The sequence below is a fragment of the Oncorhynchus tshawytscha genome, linkage group LG04 (genome assembly GCF_018296145.1).
Source record: "Oncorhynchus tshawytscha isolate Ot180627B linkage group LG04, Otsh_v2.0, whole genome shotgun sequence".
In the NCBI taxonomy this organism is placed as follows: domain Eukaryota; kingdom Metazoa; phylum Chordata; class Actinopteri; order Salmoniformes; family Salmonidae; genus Oncorhynchus; species Oncorhynchus tshawytscha.
In genome coordinates, this window is record NC_056432.1 from 20521541 (window position 1) to 20542299 (window position 20759).

Here is a 20759-nt window from a genome sequence, read left to right on the forward strand (position 1 = left end):
TAAAAAAAATCCTGATCTACACAATACCCCATAATGACAAAGCGAAAACAGGTTTGAAATGTATATAATAAAATGTAATACCTTGTTCAGACCCTTTGCTATGAGACTCAAAATTGAGCTCAGATGCATCCCTTTTCCAATGATCATCCTTGACGTATCTCCAACTTGAAGTCCACCTTTGGTACATTAAAATGATTAGACATGATTTGGAAAGGCACACACCTGACTATATAAAAAAGGTCCCATAGTTGTCAGAGCAAAAATCAAGCCATGAGGTTGAAGGAATTGTCCGTAGAGCCCAGAGACAGGATTGTGTCGAGGCACAGACCTGGGGAAGGGTACCAAAACATTTCTGCAGCATTGAAGATCCAAGAACACAGTGGCCTCCATCGTTATTAAATAGAAGTTTTGAACCACCAAGAATTGGCACATTAAATAGAAACGACTGTCAAATACACATGCCCTCTCACGCAATACAGCATGCTTTGACAAAGGTGATTCACCAGGCCATGTCACTCAAGGCTACATAAACTAATTTCAGAATCATAAGCCTTTAAAAGTAAACATTTTTTTAAACCAAGTAGTTTGGGTCCTGGATGCAGATTAGCTGAAACAGCATTTCAGCCGTGCGTTTGTCAATTTACCACAGGTATGACGCAAGAAAAATGTATACCCCTTGACTTATTCCACATCACAGCCCTTACTCAAAATAGATTCTCACCCATCTACACACCTGATGAGTGATTAGAAATTTAATAGCATGTATTTGCATAAATATTCAGTCAATACTTTCTAGGTACGTCTAAGAGCTTTCTACACCTTGGTTGTGCAACCTTTGCCCATTCTTCAAGCGCTGCCACAGGTTGAGCATTGCAAGACAACCATTTTCAGGTCTTGCGTGAACTTTACTGCCACGCAGGAACCGTCTTGGTAAGCAACTCATGTAGATTTGGCCTCATTTTTGGTCATCGTCCTTCTGAAAGGACAAGTCATCTCCCAGTGTCTGGTGGAAAGCAGACCAGGTTTTTCCCCATAGGATTGTGCTTAGCACCATTTTTCCCAGCTCAAAACTCCTGTCATAAACAAATTACAAGCATACCCATGATGCAGTCACCACTATAGTTGAATAGTGAGTGGTACTCAATGTTGTATTTACACAGCACTAAAGACAAAACGTTCATTGCTTTGGTAAATTCTCAGCAGTATTACTTTAGGGCCTTCCGTAACAAAGTTGCAAACAGGATGCATGTTTTGTAGTATAGGCTTCCTTGCCACTGAATTGTGTTAGTATTGTGGAGTAACTGCAATGTTGATCCAGCAGTTCTCCCATCACAGCCATTTAATTCTTAAAATCAACACTGGCCTTATGGCGATATCCCCGAGCGGTTTCCTTCCTCTCGGGCAACAGCTTTAGGAAGAACTCCTGTAGCTTAGTGACGGTGTGTTGATACACCATCGAAAATGTAATGAACTTATGCTTAAGGGATATTCAAGGTCTGCTTTTTATTTATACCAATAGGTGCCCTTTGCGAGGCATTGGAACAACTCCCTGGTCTGTGGTTTAATCAGCGTTTGAAATTCACTGCTCAACTGAGGGACCTTACAGATAATTTCACATGTTGGGTACAGAGATGAGAGTGTTTAACATGTTTTGAGTGACTCATTATTGCTCACAGGCACTATGTTGGTAACCAGTTTATAATAGCAAAAGGACACGGTGTGTGTGGTATATGGTCACTCTTCGTGGCGAGCCACGCCACGACCCAAAGACATAGAAAGCTTTGACTTCATAACTAAAACCAATAACGCAGGAGTCATTTCTCAATTGTCAAATCTAGCCTTCCTTTCATACACAAGAACTCACAACTAAACTTATGTAGATACTCAGAAGCAAAATGTTCATTTGAATTGTGTAGATAAAGACAAACAGAACTGTAGAAAATGAAACTTTATTGAATAGAAAGAGGCTGCTGATAAATTAGTTAATCCACAGACACCACTTCCTGTGAAATAAAAGCAACCATGAAGCAAAACATCCGATGTTTTCAATCAACTGCTTTAAAATACAGTATAACAGCCTACTGTACCTCTGCAAAGTCACTGTTAGGTGAAGCTCCTTCACAACCTTCACCCTTCTCCAGCTCAATCATACTAGTCTGCTTTGCCACAGGGTTGGCTCTCCTGGGAATGGAAAAGGTGAATATAATCTCAATCTTGACACAAACTGGCTAAACGTCAGAATGTATTCTGAAACACCACGAGAACAGATCGATAGTGGAGACATTAAGGGGAAGACCTACAGTATCAAGCAGTTTTTTATGGTGTACCTTGTGTTTGCAGTCTTCCTCTTAACCACCGCAGCGAGGACACTGATAACAACAATTGCAGCACAGAGGCCAATGGCCCCATAGATGAGTGGGCCTTGCATAGTCTTGGTGAGCTGGTTTTGGCAGGAGTCTCCACTGTAGCCTAAACCACAGGTACAGGAGATGCCCCCATTGGTCTCCACACACTCCCCATTCCCATTGCAGTGCTTTTCACTACACTGCTGGGCTTCCAGGTTTCTCACCAGCCAACTGTTGTCCAGAGAGGTGGAGCCAGGATCTGCAGGTATAGGAAAGCTGGGACTAGGAAGCTGGTTTGGGGCTTTGGCCTTGACAGACTTCCCTTTGAGATGGACACCTGAGACAATGGGGAATACATAAGACCAGTTTGTATTCGAATTAGTTTAAATTATGACAGCGATTCAAGAGCTGCACATTTGTTTTTTCCTTAGCACTACACACCAGATTTAAATAAGGACGCGTAAACACTTGTGGTCCCCAAGACCAGATTGGAGAATGCAGAGTTATGATAGCAAAAATCTTTGTATTTGAACTGTGATAATCTTTTCTTAAGCTCATAACAATGGGAAAGGGAAGATTGAAACATCAATAATGGAAAGAAGACTTGCAGTTCTCATCTGAAGTGTCAGAGCAGTCAGGATGTCCGTCACAGAACTTCTCCAGGGGGAAGCATGTGTGCCCATCCAGACAGGGTCTACTTCCAGCTGGGCAGTGCTGGTCTGGGGCGCAGTATGTGACATTGACTGGGTAATGGTCATGGGCACACCTACAGGTTCTACCACCAGGAAGAGCCAAACACAAGTGACTGCAGTCTCCATTCCCATCTGAGCAGAGGTTGGAGCCTGGAAATGGATGAGAAAGAGTAAAGGTTGAAAAGTCACATATCAGTAAATGATAGAGTAGTGGGTTATGTGCAAATGTGTCCTCTTACCCATCTGGCTGGACTTGCTGTACGCCTTCAAACTGACAATTTCAGTGTTTACCTCAAACCAAAGCTTCTTAGTCAATGGATCATCTCTATACCAAACTTTGGTTGTGTCTGAAACATTTGATAGGAACATGTACATGATCAACTCAACATCCATGATAATCCAAAACCACAGTGAAAGAACTTTGGGAGATCAACCATTATCCTTGTTAGTGCTACTTTGGTTAATGACTAAACAGAGCCATCTACTAACCACAGTAAGACATTGCATAGCACTAGGTTCTGGTGGAAGCAGCCGTTTAAAAATAATCCACATTACCACTGTCTGTCACCCAGAGGAGCATGCCGTTGCTGAGTGCAAATGCAGTCAGGCCATCCCCAGTCTTAAACTCCTTGTATCCAGTACCATCAACTCTGACAGAGCCGATCACCCCATAACCTAGAACATAATAGACTTGTTGATAGAAGTATTACCTCACCACCACTAATATAGATAGAGTAAAACCCTTTTAAAAATCTATAAACAATGAATTCCTCACCAATGTCAGCCCAGTAGATCTCATTGCCCTTGTTGGAGAAAGTCAGGGAGGTGGGCTGAAAAGCATCCTTCCACACCGGAGCGCGCTTCACCCCATCCATGTGAGCACACTCCACCTGAGCACCTTCCCCCTGCTTGGCCAGGTTGGTAAAACAGAGTCTTCCACTGAGTGGGTGAAGCGCTATGGACTCCAGACTTCCAATATCCTGAATTAACACAGCAGTGTGTTCCCCACTGGAAGAGGTGACCTGCAGCCGTGGCTGCTTGGTGCTACTCCAGTATACGCTGAGGGTTATCCAGTCTAGAGCCAGGGCTGTAACTGTGTCCCCTTTGAGTTGCAGGAACTGGCCGCGAGGCACCAAGCCGGTCTCCTTCAGCTTGAAGAGGACTACAGACGATTGGCCAGAGTCAGCTAGGTACAGAGTCTGATCTTGCAGGGTGTAATCCAACATCGCTGCCTCATTGACATTGGGGAGAGGTAGGGCGAGGTGCTCCGGCCAGCTTTTCAGATCCACAGCACTGTGCATGGTCTGCAGGTAGATCTAAAAAAATATATACATACACTGCTCAAAAAATAAAGGGAACACTTAAACAGCACAATGTAACTCCAAGTCAATCACACTTCTGTGAAATCAAACTGTCCACTTAGGAAGCAACACTGATTGACAATACATTTCACATGCTGTTATCAAATGGAATAGACAACAGGTGGAAATTATATGCAATTAGCAAGACACCCCCAATAAAGGAGTGGTTCTGCAGGTGGTGACCACAGACCACTTCTCAGTTCCTATGCTTCCTGGCTGATGTTTTGGTCACTTGAATGCTGGCGGTGCTTTCACTCTAGTGGTAGCATGAGACGGAGTCTACACCCACACAAGTGGCTCAGGTGGCGCAGCTCATCCAGGATGGCACATCAATGCGAGCTGTGGCAAGAAGGTTTGCTGTGTCTGTCAGCGTAGTGTCCAGAGCATGGAAGCGCTACCAGGAGACAGGCCAGTACATCAGGAGACGTGGAGGAGGCCGTAGGAGGGCAACAACCCAGCAGCAGGACCGCTACCTCCGCCTTTGTGCAAGGAGGAGCAGGAGGAGCACTGCCAGAGCCCTGCAAAATGAAGTGAAATGGGTAAACCTGCAGTGGCCAGAGTCATACCTGTGTGACAACAGTTGGCGAGAGCACCAAGAGGAAGGCAGAGTTGACCAGGTTGGAGCAGGTGAGGCCATCCTCAGCTAGGAGCAGACCAGAGGGACACTTGCAGACCCCTTTGGGGCCTGGGCCCAGCACACACAGGTGTGAGCAACGAAGGTTCTCACAGGGACGCTCATTGCTTGTCTGCAGAAGTGGATGAATGATCTGCATCCCAGAACGACACAAATCATTAAGCTTACATCAAAAAGGAAGAGAGGTTGCTTGTGTAATTACAGCAAACCCATTGCATAATTTAATCCTATTTAGGTGAAATTAACATAATGGTTTACATAATGCATGCATTAATATTCATTTAAATTGGGGGCTCGTATACTTGCTTTCAGTCCAAAAGGTTGTCCAGGTCGTTTGAGTAGAACTTTGCGGTTCTTTCCAGTGATTTTATGAGCCCTTTGAATAGTTCTCCTCCTAGTGTCTGACCAGTAGATCAGGTCATTGTAAACTGTGACAGAGAACGGGTTGGTGGTCTCCATCATCTGCAGAAGCTTCAGGAATGAAAGGAACAGATAAATGTTACAATGCGCCTTTATCAAGGCCTGGGGTCTAACCCTATGAGGTCCAGAACCTGCTGCTTGTGTTCTACTTGATCATTAATTGCATGCACACACCTGGTGTCCCACGTCTAAACCAGTCTGATTAGAGCAGAACAATGAGAAAAGCAGTGTAACTGGCTTCAAGAGCCAGAGTTGAGTTTGAGGGATCTAGGATATCCAACCCATGTGGATTTAATTTCATGCACCTTGGCATACAGCAACACGCAATACAAGTCTGATCTAGTCGTGTGCAAACTCATTTCTGTAGTACCTCAATGTCCCCGCCATCCAGGTTGGCTGAGCCGATGCACCGGAGCTTCTCGTCCGTCCAGTAGATCCTCTCCCCTAGTGTGTCCACAGCCAGACCGCCTGGCCAGCTGAGGCTGTGACTGACCACTACTCTCCTCTCAGACCCGTCCATTCCCGCCCGCTCAATCTTCACCTCGTTACCAATCTCCGACCAGAACATGATCCTGCAGTTAAAGCCAAAATCAATATTTTATTATTGATTACTGACAGTAATGCATCAGCCATCAAAGACCATGATCCTATCATAGGACAGTAGTTAAACATCTCTAGGTGGAAACCAATTCAATAAGCAGGAGCCTGCCCCTGATCAACACTGTTGAGCCGCATGTATTAGTTTAGTCAACATCACCAAACGTATACAAAAATCACTAGAATAACAGATTGTTTGGGTGGCTGCCACTTGTGTTACACCTAGAAAATAACTTGCCCCTTCTGTGGCAGGAGTGCCAGAGAGAGAGGTTGTTCGAAGTCCTCATCGAGGATGACTGTGAGATCCATAGAGTTTATGATGGTTGAGTTTAATCCAACAGCAATAATCCGACCACCTCCAATGCCATCAATCCAGTACAGGTTTCTCCCTACCCAGTCAACAGCAATGCAATCAGATTTGATGCCTGTAGTGAGATTAAAAGGATTACGATTATGTTAGTTTTAGTTAACCCCAGTGAACACTGACCTGTGCTTTTTATAAGATGTGCTATTTTTAGTCGCAACCAGTTTAACAGATTCTCAGTTTAACCACACAACTAACCTTTGACAAGAGTTCCTCTCTTTTTCTGGTCTAGAGAGGACCATTTGATGCTCTCTGAATCCAGGCTGACCCAGAACACTTTCTGATCCCTCCAGTCATAGTCCAGGGACAGGATGGCTTTCTTAGCAGAGGACACCAGGACATCCAGACTGCTGCTTCTCAGCCCAAACAGGAACAGCTCAGTCTGCACAGAGGCCAGTAGGTAGGGCTCACCTGTGGGAAGACAGTGGGTTGTTATAGGCCTACTGTGTTAAATTAATAGGTGAGTACTTTCTCCGGGCAATACTCTGCATTCACAAATGCTGTTCACCTTCGTGCAGTCTCCCTTAATTAAAACAAATATCTAAAGACCCCATCCAGCAGAGGGAATTTCCATGATTGGTCACTAAATCTGGATTTTAAAAAAATCATTTTACCTGTGATCTTGCAGCGGCGACCATCAGATTCCAGCAGGTAACCAGGGTAGCAATGACACTGGAAGGAGCCCTGGGTGTTGACGCATAGGTGGCTGCAAACACCTGGTCTACCGCCTTCACACTCATCAATATCAACACAGGACACTGTGTCCTCTTGGAGTCGGTAACCAGCCTTACAGCCACACCTCTACATCGAGGAAAAAGGAAATCGTTAGAAGAGGTCACTCAGAAATCTAAAACGTGATACAACTGTACTTCAAGAAGCTTTGTAACAAACTACACAATCTCCCCCCCATTACTCACCGTTCCATGTGGTGTGCTGTAACAGTTATGGGCACATTGGGTTTTGTCTGGACACTTTGCTTGGCAGTTGCCACCCTCGTCAGAACCATTAGCACAGTTTCTGACCGTGTTACACACCAGGGCTGTGTCCAAACACTCCCACGTACTGCCACACTGGAACTGGTGAGAGGGGCATGTTGCTACCTGACCACCTGAGAAACACACAATACCCAACTTCATTTCTAATACAATCTCAGTTAAAGGCTTTATTTACTGTTACAGATTGTCACCACATACTAATCCAGTAATTAACAAATCATACATGGCTGAAATAACTTGACTCACATCCTGCCTCATCACTTTCATCAGCGCAGTCCTTTGTTCCATCACATCTCCATGCTTTGGGAACACACTGGCTCTTAGATGTACAGGCCCACTGGAAATCGCCACACTTCAATTGGACCATCGTGCAATTCTGAAAGAGAACTCAATATACTGTGTATTAGCTCTAAGTTTTGATTTGTATCACGAGGCAAAAGCACATTAGTATTCAACGACGACATTCAAAATAATTGGGAGTCAAATTAATTTTGCCGTCAAGTCTACATCCTCCAAACGCAGAAATCTCAAATATTACCTAGCATGGGTGCCAATGTGCTTCCTGCCAACTCCTAATACATTTGTCATGCCAAACAAGGAGTTGGCAAGAGCAGAAACAATTGCACCCAGCCTAAATATTCCCACCTTTTCATCAGAGCCATCTTTACAGTCCTGCTCCCTATCACAGACCCACTCCTCCAGCAGGCACTCCTGGCTTTGTGGGCACCGGAGCTTGGTGGTGCACTGGGGGCTCGGTGCAGCTCTCCTCGTCAGAGCGATCCTGACAGTCAGGATGCCCGTCACAGCGCATGCTTACGGATAAACACTGTCCACTGGTGCAACGGAACTCCCCACTATTGCAGCTCTCATCAGCTATGGGTCAAAGGGACATTTCTTGAGTTTAACTTAGTTTGGATCAGTGAAAGTAAAACAGTGGGAAACCCTGTGGTGTTTGTGCCACTGTTGGGAGTATTAAACCATTTCTTTCAGCAAGCATTTTAGGACTTAAGGTTAACATAGCCCCAGTTCAGTAGTTCATTGGAAGTTAAACTTACCACAGTTGGCCTCATCAGTGCCATCCAGGCAGTCCCTCTCGCCGTCACAGAGGAAGGTGTCTGGGAGGCAGCGGGTCTTGTCACAGTGGTGAACACAGCCCTCCATGGGCTTCAGGCAGTCCAACTCATCAGAGCGGTCCTGACACTGGGCCACACCGTCACACACCTGCCTCTGGTCAATGCATTTCTTCCCATGTGCACACTGAAACTGGCCTGAACATACAGTACCATTTAAGTGCAATCAATAACACTGATAAATGGTGACCTCCGAGGACCGTCTCAAAGACAGATCGCTAAACATGCATACCATGCACAGTGGTCTACGCAACCATGTTCTGTGTGTATGTGAGTAAATTCCAGTATGCTAGTTAGTACAAAGGTTGTTACTTTAATCATGTATTACACTAAAGATGAGTATTGTCATGATGTACTGTACAATAAAATCAAGGGCAGGAATATTATTTTAAAAACTTCAAACTACTGTTCATATATATTTAATTATCACTGATGATTTTCTTACCACGTTCACATTCTAATATACACTCTTCCTCATCCGAGCCATCCTTACAGTCCGCCTCTCCATCGCACACATGGTTGTAAAGAACACACTCAATCCTGTCCCGGCATGGTTTAGTGCCAAAAGGGCACTTGAGGGGTGCTGGTGCAGACATTGTGGCATTCCCATTGTTGCTATCCTCAGCAACATTGTGATGACTTTTAAGATAATCAGTAGAGTCTGAATCTAGGGATAGGGTGAAATACTGACCTTACTACCAGAAGGAAGGCAAAAATAAATCTCACATCTTTCAACTTCTGTAAGCTATAAAAAAGGATGGATCATGGTTTCAAAATTCAACTAAAGGCAAGTGACACAGAGGGGGCATTACCGCAGTTGGCTTCGTCAGTGCCATCCAGGCAGTCCCTCTCTCCATCACAGAGGAAGGTGTCTGGGAGGCAGCGGGTCTTGTTGTCACAGTGGTGAACACAGCCCTCCATGGAATTCAGGCAGTCCAACTCATCAGAGCGGTCCTGACACTGGGCCACACCGTCACACACCTGCCGCTGGTCAATGCATTTCTTCCCATGGGCACACAGAAACTGCCCTATGTGGATGATGAAACACTTCAAGTGTTATGCACGGACAGATTGAAAGCATGCATTTGACTCAATAGATCTTGGATAATTACTGTGAATACCTTAAAATATACCCTTTCCTGGTTTAACACAGTAAAATTGATGAAAACAATGGAGTAGAAACCATTTCTTCTTAGATAGGAATGGATGCATTTGAAGAGGTACTCAAACAGGGCCCTACCATTACTGCATGCGACAGTGCAGTCCTCCTCATCAGAACCATCCCTACAGTCGGCTTCTCCGTCGCACACATGTTGGTGGAGTACACACTCAGATCCATCCTTGCAAGGTTTGGTGCCCAGGTTGCAGTTCAACGGGGTCTGCGCTGCTGCACTCAATACTGTTTGGAAAAGTAGGGCACAACAAATCACACATTCGTTCTATAAGTTTAAGATGTAAATATGAGATGGTCTGAACTTCGACACTCAAGGGAATTGAAGGGAATTATTTTTCAGTAAATACAGCAATGTGAACTATGGAGGGGTGATTATTCACATCCATTTTGGTACAACTAGCTCACCTGTGATTTCCAAAATTGCTATACACAGAAGCAAACAGAAAGCCATGCCTGATTAATGCAAGTGGACCAAACTACACAAGCGATCAGGTCAAGGATTTTATAATGATGCCAAGTGATACCAATTGAACCATCAGTGAGGGGGGAGGAGCAGTAGGCCAATTTGTAGAGTGTGGGAGCATTTCAATCTCAATTGCATACTCCTCACATCCTCTCTCTTTGCCTCCTTATCAAAACCCATTGGATGAGAAAGCCAGAGGTCCACCCCTCTGGACTTCTCCTCCAATGGCATTTCAGAAAGAGATGAGGAGAGGACGCTTGTCCCCCTAATATTTGTCTCTGAGGGAGTTATTTATGCTGGCCCCTGTTGAACTGAGCAAAGGCCCCTCACGTCATCGGACAAAAGCAGGGAGGGAGGTACTTTCAAGAAAACCGGGAACTCAAGAGAAAAAAAACGAGTTCAAATCATGACATCGGTGATCTTCAGGTCGGAAAGTCGGAGGTCTGGAAAGAGGACCGTGTTCCTGAATGGGAATTTGGATGACCGTTCAGTTTTTACATTCGGAGCTAATTTCTGACTTGCTGATTCGTTGAACGCGGCATGTGTATAAGCAAGTCTAGCATGTCTAGCAAGTCGAACATTTCAGAGTTTCCTTAATTTCAACTAATTTCGAACGCGGCATCAGATCTAAAATTCCGAGTTGGATAACATTTCAAAATAATGTTTCCCAGTCGGAGCTCGTTTTCTTACGAGTTCCCAGGTGTCTTGAACCCACTGAAGTCGGAGAGTCTGAGTTCCCGTTTTTTTTAATACCCGGAAGGCAGCCAAGTTCCAAATCGAATGCTATCAACTTTCAGCCGGTGTAAAACACGCCTACGTGGGGGCCAGGGGCAGATTTATCGAAGCCCCTCATTTGCTTCCTTTCCTTTTCTCCTGCCTATCATCAGAGATACTGGATATAATGACGAGATGCTTGTGTCTCCGCCCTAATAATGGGATTCGTTGTCACAGAGCAGAACGGCAGGCTGTCAAGCTCCCGCTTATTCCTCTTTGGATTGGTGGATATATTTCGTTATTTTAATGTATACCCCTTGACTTATTCCACATCACAGCCCTTACTCAAAATAGATTCTCACCCATCTACACACCTGATGAAAGTGATTAGAAATTTAATAGCATGTATTTGCATAAATATTCAGTCAATACTTTCTAGGTACGTCTAAGAGATTTCTACACCTTGGTTGTGCAACCTTTGCCCATTCTTCAAGCGCTGCCACAGGTTGAGCATTGCAAGACAACCATTTTCAGGTCTTGCGTGAACTTTACTGCCACGCAGGAACCGTCTTGGTAAGCAACTCATGTAGATTTGGCCTCATTTTTGGTCATCGTCCTTCTGAAAGGACAAGTCATCTCCCAGTGTCTGGTGGAAAGCAGACCAGGTTTTCCCCATAGGATTGTGCTTAGCACCATTTTTCCCAGCTCAAAACTCCTGTCATAAACAAATTACAAGCATACCCATGATGCAGTCACCACTATAGTTGAATAGTGAGTGGTACTCAATGTTGTATTTACACAACACTAAAGACAAAACGTTCATTGCTTTGGTAAATTCTCAGCAGTATTACTTTAGGGCCTTCCGTAACAAAGTTGCAAACAGGATGCATGTTTTGTAGTATAGGCTTCCTTGCCACTGAATTGTGTTAGTATTGTGGAGTAACTGCAATGTTGATCCAGCAGTTCTCCCATCACAGCCATTTAATTCTTAAAATCAACACTGGCCTTATGGCGATATCCCCGAGCGGTTTCCTTCCTCTCGGGCAACAGCTTTAGGAAGAACTCCTGTAGCTTAGTGACGGTGTGTTGATACACCATCGAAAATGTAATGAACTTATGCTTAAGGGATATTCGAGGTCTGCTTTTTATTTATACCAATAGGTGCCCTTTGCGAGGCATTGGAACAACTCCCTGGTCTTTGTGGTTTAATCAGCGTTTGAAATTCACTGCTCAACTGAGGGACCTTACAGATAATTTCACATGTTGGGTACAGAGATGAGTGTTTAACATGTTTTGAGTGACTCATTATTGCTCACAGGCACTATGTTGGTAACCAGTTTATAATAGCAAAAGGACACGGTGTGTGTGGTATATGGTCACTCTTCGTGGCGAGCCACGCCACGACCCAAAGACATAGAAAGCTTTGACTTCATAACTAAAACCAATAACGCAGGAGTCATTTCTCAATTGTCAAATCTAGCCTTCCTTTCATACACAAGAACTCACAACTAAACTTATGTAGATACTCAGAAGCAAAATGTTCATTTGAATTGTGTAGATAAAGACAAACAGAACTGTAGAAAATGAAACTTTATTGAATAGAAAGAGGCTGCTGATAAATTAGTTAATCCACAGACACCACTTCCTGTGAAATAAAAGCAACCATGAAGCAAAACATCCGATGTTTTCAATCAACTGCTTTAAAATACAGTATAACAGCCTACTGTACCTCTGCAAAGTCACTGTTAGGTGAAGCTCCTTCACAACCTTCACCCTTCTCCAGCTCAATCATACTAGTCTGCTTTGCCACAGGGTTGGCTCTCCTGGGAATGGAAAAGGTGAATATAATCTCAATCTTGACACAAACTGGCTAAACGTCAGAATGTATTCTGAAACACCACGAGAACAGATCGATAGTGGAGACATTAAGGGGGAAGACCTACAGTATCAAGCAGTTTTTTATGGTGTACCTTGTGTTTGCAGTCTTCCTCTTAACCACCGCAGCGAGGACACTGATAACAACAATTGCAGCACAGAGGCCAATGGCCCCATAGATGAGTGGGCCTTGCATAGTCTTGGTGAGCTGGTTTTGGCAGGAGTCTCCACTGTAGCCTAAACCACAGGTACAGGAGATGCCCCCATTGGTCTCCACACACTCCCCATTCCCATTGCAGTGCTTTTCACTACACTGCTGGGCTTCCAGGTTTCTCACCAGCCAACTGTTGTCCAGAGAGGTGGAGCCAGGATCTGCAGGTATAGGAAAGCTGGGACTAGGAAGCTGGTTTGGGGCTTTGGCCTTGACAGACTTCCCTTTGAGATGGACACCTGAGACAATGGGGAATACATAAGACCAGTTTGTATTCGAATTAGTTTAAATTATGACAGCGATTCAAGAGCTGCACATTTGTTTTTTCCTTAGCACTACACACCAGATTTAAATAAGGACGCGTAAACACTTGTGGTCCCCAAGACCAGGATTGGAGAATGCAGAGTTATGATAGCAAAAATCTTTGTATTTGAACTGTGATAATCTTTTCTTAAGCTCATAACAATGGGAAAGGGAAGATTGAAACATCAATAATGGAAAGAAGACTTGCAGTTCTCATCTGAAGTGTCAGAGCAGTCAGGATGTCCGTCACAGAACTTCTCCAGGGGGAAGCATGTGTGCCCATCCAGACAGGGTCTACTTCCAGCTGGGCAGTGCTGGTCTGGGGCGCAGTATGTGACATTGACTGGGTAATGGTCATGGGCACACCTACAGGTTCTACCACCAGGAAGAGCCAAACACAAGTGACTGCAGTCTCCATTCCCATCTGAGCAGAGGTTGGAGCCTGGAAATGGATGAGAAAGAGTAAAGGTTGAAAAGTCACATATCAGTAAATGATAGAGTAGTGGGTTATGTGCAAATGTGTCCTCTTACCCATCTGGCTGGACTTGCTGTACGCCTTCAAACTGACAATTTCAGTGTTTACCTCAAACCAAAGCTTCTTAGTCAATGGATCATCTCTATACCAAACTTTGGTTGTGTCTGAAACATTTGATAGGAACATGTACATGATCAACTCAACATCCATGATAATCCAAAACCACAGTGAAAGAACTTTGGGAGATCAACCATTATCCTTGTTAGTGCTACTTTGGTTAATGACTAAACAGAGCCATCTACTAACCACAGTAAGACATTGCATAGCACTAGGTTCTGGTGGAAGCAGCCGTTTAAAAATAATCCACATTACCACTGTCTGTCACCCAGAGGAGCATGCCGTTGCTGAGTGCAAATGCAGTCAGGCCATCCCCAGTCTTAAACTCCTTGTATCCAGTACCATCAACTCTGACAGAGCCGATCACCCCATAACCTAGAACATAATAGACTTGTTGATAGAAGTATTACCTCACCACCACTACTATAGATAGAGTAAAACCCTTTTAAAAATCTATAAACAATGAATTCCTCACCAATGTCAGCCCAGTAGATCTCATTGCCCTTGTTGGAGAAAGTCAGGGAGGTGGGCTGAAAAGCATCCTTCCACACCGGAGCGCGCTTCACCCCATCCATGTGAGCACACTCCACCTGAGCACCTTCCCCCTGCTTGGCCAGGTTGGTAAAACAGAGTCTTCCACTGAGTGGGTGAAGCGCTATGGACTCCAGACTTCCAATATCCTGAATTAACACAGCAGTGTGTTCCCCACTGGAAGAGGTGACCTGCAGCCGTGGCTGCTTGGTGCTACTCCAGTATACGCTGAGGGTTATCCAGTCTAGAGCCAGGGCTGTAACTGTGTCCCCTTTGAGTTGCAGGAACTGGCCGCGAGGCACCAAGCCGGTCTCCTTCAGCTTGAAGAGGACTACAGACGATTGGCCAGAGTCAGCTAGGTACAGAGTCTGATCTTGCAGGGTGTAATCCAACATCGCTGCCTCATTGACATTGGGGAGAGGTAGGGCGAGGTGCTCCGGCCAGCTTTTCAGATCCACAGCACTGTGCATGGTCTGCAGGTAGATCTAAAAAAATATATACATACACTGCTCAAAAAATAAAGGGAACACTTAAACAGCACAATGTAACTCCAAGTCAATCACACTTCTGTGAAATCAAACTGTCCACTTAGGAAGCAACACTGATTGACAATACATTTCACATGCTGTTATCAAATGGAATAGACAACAGGTGGAAATTATATGCAATTAGCAAGACACCCCAATAAAGGAGTGGTTCTGCAGGTGGTGACCACAGACCACTTCTCAGTTCCTATGCTTCCTGGCTGATGTTTTGGTCACTTGAATGCTGCCGGTGCTTTCACTCTAGTGGTAGCATGAGACGGAGTCTACACCCACACAAGTGGCTCAGGTGGCGCAGCTCATCCAGGATGGCACATCAATGCGAGCTGTGGCAAGAAGGTTTGCTGTGTCTGTCAGCGTAGTATCCAGAGCATGGAAGCGCTACCAGGAGACAGGCCAGTACATCAGGAGACGTGGAGGAGGCCGTAGGAGGGCAACAAGGAGGAGCAGGAGGAGCACTGCCAGAGCCCTGCAAAATGAAGTGAAATGGGTAAACCTGCAGTGGCCAGAGTCATACCTGTGTGACAACAGTTGGCGAGAGCACCAAGAGGAAGGCAGAGTTGACCAGGTTGGAGCAGGTGAGGCCATCCTCAGCTAGGAGCAGACCAGAGGGACACTTGCAGACCCCTTTGGGGCCTGGGCCCAGCACACACAGGTGAGAGCAACGAAGGTTCTCACAGGGACGCTCATTGCTTGTCTGCAGAAGTGGATGAATGATCTGCATCCCAGAACGACACAAATCATTAAGCTTACATCAAAAAGGAAGAGAGGTTGCTTGTGTAATTACAGCAAACCCATTGCATAATTTAATCCTATTTAGGTGAAATTAACATAATGGTTTACATAATGCATGCATTAATATTCATTTAAATTGGGGGCTCGTATACTTGCTTTCAGTCCAAAAGGTTGTCCAGGTCGTTTGAGTAGAACTTTGCGGTTCTTTCCAGTGATTTTATGAGCCCTTTGAATAGTTCTCCTCCTAGTGTCTGACCAGTAGATCAGGTCATTGTAAACTGTGACAGAGAACGGGTTGGTGGTCTCCATCATCTGCAGAAGCTTCAGGAATGAAAGGAACAGATAAATGTTACAATGCGCCTTTATCAAGGCCTGGGGTCTAACCCTATGAGGTCCAGAACCTGCTGCTTGTGTTCTACTTGATCATTAATTGCATGCACACACCTGGTGTCCCACGTCTAAACCAGTCTGATTAGAGCAGAACAATGAGAAAAGCAGTGTAACTGGCTTCAAGAGCCAGAGTTGAGTTTGAGGGATCTAGGGTATCCAACCCATGTGGATTTAATTTCATGCACCTTGGCATACAGCAACACGCAATACAAGTCTGATCTAGTCGTGTGCAAACTCATTTCTGTAGTACCTCAATGTCCCCGCCATCCAGGTTGGCTGAGCCGATGCACCGGAGCTTCTCGTCCGTCCAGTAGATCCTCTCCCCTAGTGTGTCCACAGCCAGACCGCCTGGCCAGCTGAGGCTGTGACTGACCACTACTCTCCTCTCAGACCCGTCCATTCCCGCCCGCTCAATCTTCACCTCGTTACCAATCTCCGACCAGAACATGATCCTGCAGTTAAAGCCAAAATCAATATTTTATTATTGATTACTGACAGTAATGCATCAGCCATCAAAGACCATGATCCTATCATAGGACAGTAGTTAAACATCTCTAGGTGGAAACCAATTCAATAAGCAGGAGCCTGCCCCTGATCAACACTGTTGAGCCGCATGTATTAGTTTAGTCAACATCACCAAACGTATACAAAAATCACTAGAATAACAGATTGTTTGGGTGGCTGCCACTTGTGTTACACCTAGAAAATAACTTGCCCCTTCTGTGGCAGGAGTGCCAGAGAGAGAGGTTGTTCGAAGTCCTCATCGAGGATGACTGTGAGATCCATAGAGTTTATGATGGTTGAGTTTAATCCAACAGCAATAATCCGACCACCTCCAATGCCATCAATCCAGTACAGGTTTCTCCCTACCCAGTCAACAGCAATGCAATCAGATTTGATGCCTGTAGTGAGATTAAAAGGATTACGATTATGTTAGTTTTAGTTAACCCCAGTGAACACTGACCTGTGCTTTTTATAAGATGTGCTATTTTTAGTCGCAACCAGTTTAACAGATTCTCAGTTTAACCACACAACTAACCTTTGACAAGAGTTCCTCTCTTTTTCTGGTCTAGAGAGGACCATTTGATGCTCTCTGAATCCAGGCTGACCCAGAACACTTTCTGATCCCTCCAGTCATAGTCCAGGGACAGGATGGCTTTCTTAGCAGAGGACACCAGGACATCCAGACTGCTGCTTCTCAGCCCAAACAGGAACAGCTCAGTCTGCACAGAGGCCAGTAGGTAGGGCTCACCTGTGGGAAGACAGTGGGTTGTTATAGGCCTACTGTGTTAAATTAATAGGTGAGTACTTTCTCCGGGCAATACTCTGCATTCACAAATGCTGTTCACCTTCGTGCAGTCTCCCTTAATTAAAACAAATATCTAAAGACCCCATCCAGCAGAGGGAATTTCCATGATTGGTCACTAAATCTGGATTTTAAAAAATCATTTTACCTGTGATCTTGCAGCGGCGACCATCAGATTCCAGCAGGTAACCAGGGTAGCAATGACACTGGAAGGAGCCCTGGGTGTTGACGCATAGGTGGCTGCAAACACCTGGTCTACCGCCTTCACACTCATCAATATCAACACAGGACACTGTGTCCTCTTGGAGTCGGTAACCAGCCTTACAGCCACACCTCTACATCGAGGAAAAAGGAAATCGTTAGAAGAGGTCACTCAGAAATCTAAAACGTGATACAACTGTACTTCAAGAAGCTTTGTAACAAACTACACAATCTCCCCCCCATTACTCACCGTTCCATGTGGTGTGCTGTAACAGTTATGGGCACATTGGGTTTTGTCTGGACACTTTGCTTGGCAGTTGCCACCCTCGTCAGAACCATTAGCACAGTTTCTGACCGTGTTACACACCAGGGCTGTGTCCAAACACTCCCACGTACTGCCACACTGGAACTGGTGAGAGGGGCATGTTGCTACCTGACCACCTGAGAACACACACAATACCCAACTTCATTTCTAATACAATCTCAGTTAAAGGCTTTATTTACTGTTACAGATTGTCACCACATACTAATCCAGTAATTAACAAATCATACATGGCTGAAATAACTTGACTCACATCCTGCCTCATCACTTTCATCAGCGCAGTCCTTTGTTCCATCACATCTCCATGCTTTGGGAACACACTGGCTCTTAGATGTACAGGCCCACTGGAAATCGCCACACTTCAATTGGACCATCGTGCAATTCTGAAAGAGAACTCAATATACTGTGTATTAGCTCTAAGTTTTGATTTGTATCACGAGGCAAAAGCACATTAGTATTCAACGACGACATTCAAAATAATTGGGAGTCAAATTAATTTTGCCGTCAAGTCTACATCCTCCAAACGCAGAAATCTCAAATATTACCTAGCATGGGTGCCAATGTGCTTCCTGCCAACTCCTAATACATTTGTCATGCCAAACAAGGAGTTGGCAAGAGCAGAAACAATTGCACCCAGCCTAAATATTCCCACCTTTTCATCAGAGCCATCTTTACAGTCCTGCTCCCTATCACAGACCCACTCCTCCAGCAGGCACTCCTGGCTTTGTGGGCACCGGAGCTTGGTGGTGCACTGGGGGCTCGGTGCAGCTCTCCTCGTCAGAGCGATCCTGACAGTCAGGATGCCCGTCACAGCGCATGCTTACGGATAAACACTGTCCACTGGTGCAACGGAACTCCCCACTATTGCAGCTCTCATCAGCTATGGGTCAAAGGGACATTTCTTGAGTTTAACTTAGTTTGGATCAGTGAAAGTAAAACAGTGGGAAACCCTGTGGTGTTTGTGCCACTGTTGGGAGTATTAAACCATTTCTTTCAGCAAGCATTTTAGGACTTAAGGTTAACATAGCCCCAGTTCAGTAGTTCATTGGAAGTTAAACTTACCACAGTTGGCCTCATCAGTGCCATCCAGGCAGTCCCTCTCGCCGTCACAGAGGAAGGTGTCTGGGAGGCAGCGGGTCTTGTCACAGTGGTGAACACAGCCCTCCATGGGCTTCAGGCAGTCCAACTCATCAGAGCGGTCCTGACACTGGGCCACACCGTCACACACCTGCCTCTGGTCAATGCATTTCTTCCCATGTGCACACTGAAACTGGCCTGAACATACAGTACCATTTAAGTGCAATCAATAACACTGATAAATGGTGACCTCCGAGGACCGTCTCAAAGACAGATCGCTAAACATGCATACCATGCACAGTGGTCTACGCAACCATGTTCTGTGTGTATGTGAGTAAATTCCAGTATGCTAGTTAGTACAAAGGTTGTTACTTTAATCATGTATTACACTAAAGATGAGTATTGTCATGATGTACTGTACAATAAAATCAAGGGCAGGAATATTATTTTAAAAACTTCAAACTACTGTTCATATATATTTAATTATCACTGATGATTTTCTTACCACGTTCACATTCTAATATACACTCTTCCTCATCCGAGCCATCCTTACAGTCCGCCTCTCCATCGCACACATGGTTGTAAAGAACACACTCAATCCTGTCCCGGCATGGTTTAGTGCCAAAAGGGCACTTGAGGGGTGCTGGTGCAGACATTGTGGCATTCCCATTGTTGCTATCCTCAGCAACATTGTGATGACTTTTAAGATAATCAGTAGAGTCTGAATCTAGGGATAGGGTGAAATACTGACCTTACTACCAGAAGGAAGGCAAAAATAAATCTCACATCTTTCAACATCTGTAAGCTATAAAAAAGGATGGATCATGGTTTCAAAATTCAACTAAAGGCAAGTGACACAGAGGGGGCATTACCGCAGTTGGCTTCGTCAGTGCCATCCAGGCAGTCCCTCTCTCCATCACAGAGGAAGGTGTCTGGGAGGCAGCGGGTCTTGTTGTCACAGTGGTGAACACAGCCCTCCATGGAATTCAGGCAGTCCAACTCATCAGAGCGGTCCTGACACTGGGCCACACCGTCACACACCTGCCGCTGGTCAATGCATTTCTTCCCATGGGCACACAGAAACTGCCCTATGTGGATGATGAAACACTTCAAGTGTTATGCACGGACAGATTGAAAGCATGCATTTGACTCAATAGATCTTGGATAATTACTGTGAATACCTTAAAATATACCCTTTCCTGGTTTAACACAGTAAAATTGATGAAAACAATGGAGTAGAAACCATTTCTTCTTAGATAGGAATGGATGCATTTGAAGAGGTACTCAAACAGGGCCCTACCATTACTGCATGCGACAGTGCAGTCCTCCTCATCAGAACCATCCCTACAGTCGGCTTCTCCGTCGCACACATGTTGGTGGAGTACACACTCAGATCCATCCTTGCAAGGTTTGGTGCCCAGGTTGCAGTTCAACGGGGTCTGCGCTGCTGCACTCAATACTGTTTGGAAAAAGTAGGGCACAACAAATCACACATTCGTTCTATAAGTTTAAGATGTAAATATGAGATGGTCTGAACTTCGACACTCAAGGGAATTGAAGGGAATTATTTTTCAGTAAATACAGCAATGTGAACTATGGAGGGGTGATTATTCACATCCATTTTGGTACAACTAGCTCACCTGTGATTTCCAAAATTGCTATACACAGAAGCAAACAGAAAGCCATGCCTGATTAATGCAAGTGGACCAAACTACACAAGTGATCAGGTCAAGGATTTTATAATGATGCCAAGTGATACCAATTGAACCATCAGTGAGGGGGAGG

General features: G+C 45.0%; 2 protein-coding genes across 2 annotated transcripts; both read right to left on the reverse strand.

Annotated features, from left to right (window-relative positions):
- Positions 1 to 1933: 1933 nt before the first annotated feature.
- Positions 1934 to 10231, reverse strand: LOC112234700 (low-density lipoprotein receptor-related protein 2-like). Its single transcript, XM_042320434.1, is given in 22 exon segments — positions 1934 to 2003; positions 2088 to 2181; positions 2328 to 2682; positions 2954 to 3187; positions 3277 to 3384; positions 3593 to 3712; positions 3813 to 4353; positions 4965 to 5165; positions 5339 to 5503; positions 5823 to 6024; positions 6288 to 6474; positions 6612 to 6824; positions 7028 to 7214; positions 7331 to 7521; positions 7655 to 7784; positions 8054 to 8153; positions 8155 to 8281; positions 8464 to 8676; positions 8984 to 9205; positions 9351 to 9566; positions 9779 to 9937; positions 10118 to 10231. Coding segments are annotated over 22 exon segments (4032 nt in total). The 5' UTR covers positions 10164 to 10231; the 3' UTR covers positions 1934 to 1982.
- Positions 10232 to 12464: 2233 nt separating this feature from the next.
- On the reverse strand, positions 12465 to 20725 carry LOC121846349 (low-density lipoprotein receptor-related protein 2-like). Its single transcript, XM_042320433.1, is given in 22 exon segments — positions 12465 to 12534; positions 12619 to 12712; positions 12860 to 13214; positions 13487 to 13720; positions 13810 to 13917; positions 14126 to 14245; positions 14346 to 14886; positions 15461 to 15661; positions 15835 to 15999; positions 16319 to 16520; positions 16784 to 16970; positions 17108 to 17320; positions 17523 to 17709; positions 17826 to 18016; positions 18151 to 18280; positions 18550 to 18649; positions 18651 to 18777; positions 18960 to 19172; positions 19480 to 19701; positions 19847 to 20062; positions 20275 to 20433; positions 20615 to 20725. Coding segments are annotated over 22 exon segments (4032 nt in total). The 5' UTR covers positions 20661 to 20725; the 3' UTR covers positions 12465 to 12513.
- Between the last annotated feature and the right edge of the window lie 34 nt (positions 20726 to 20759).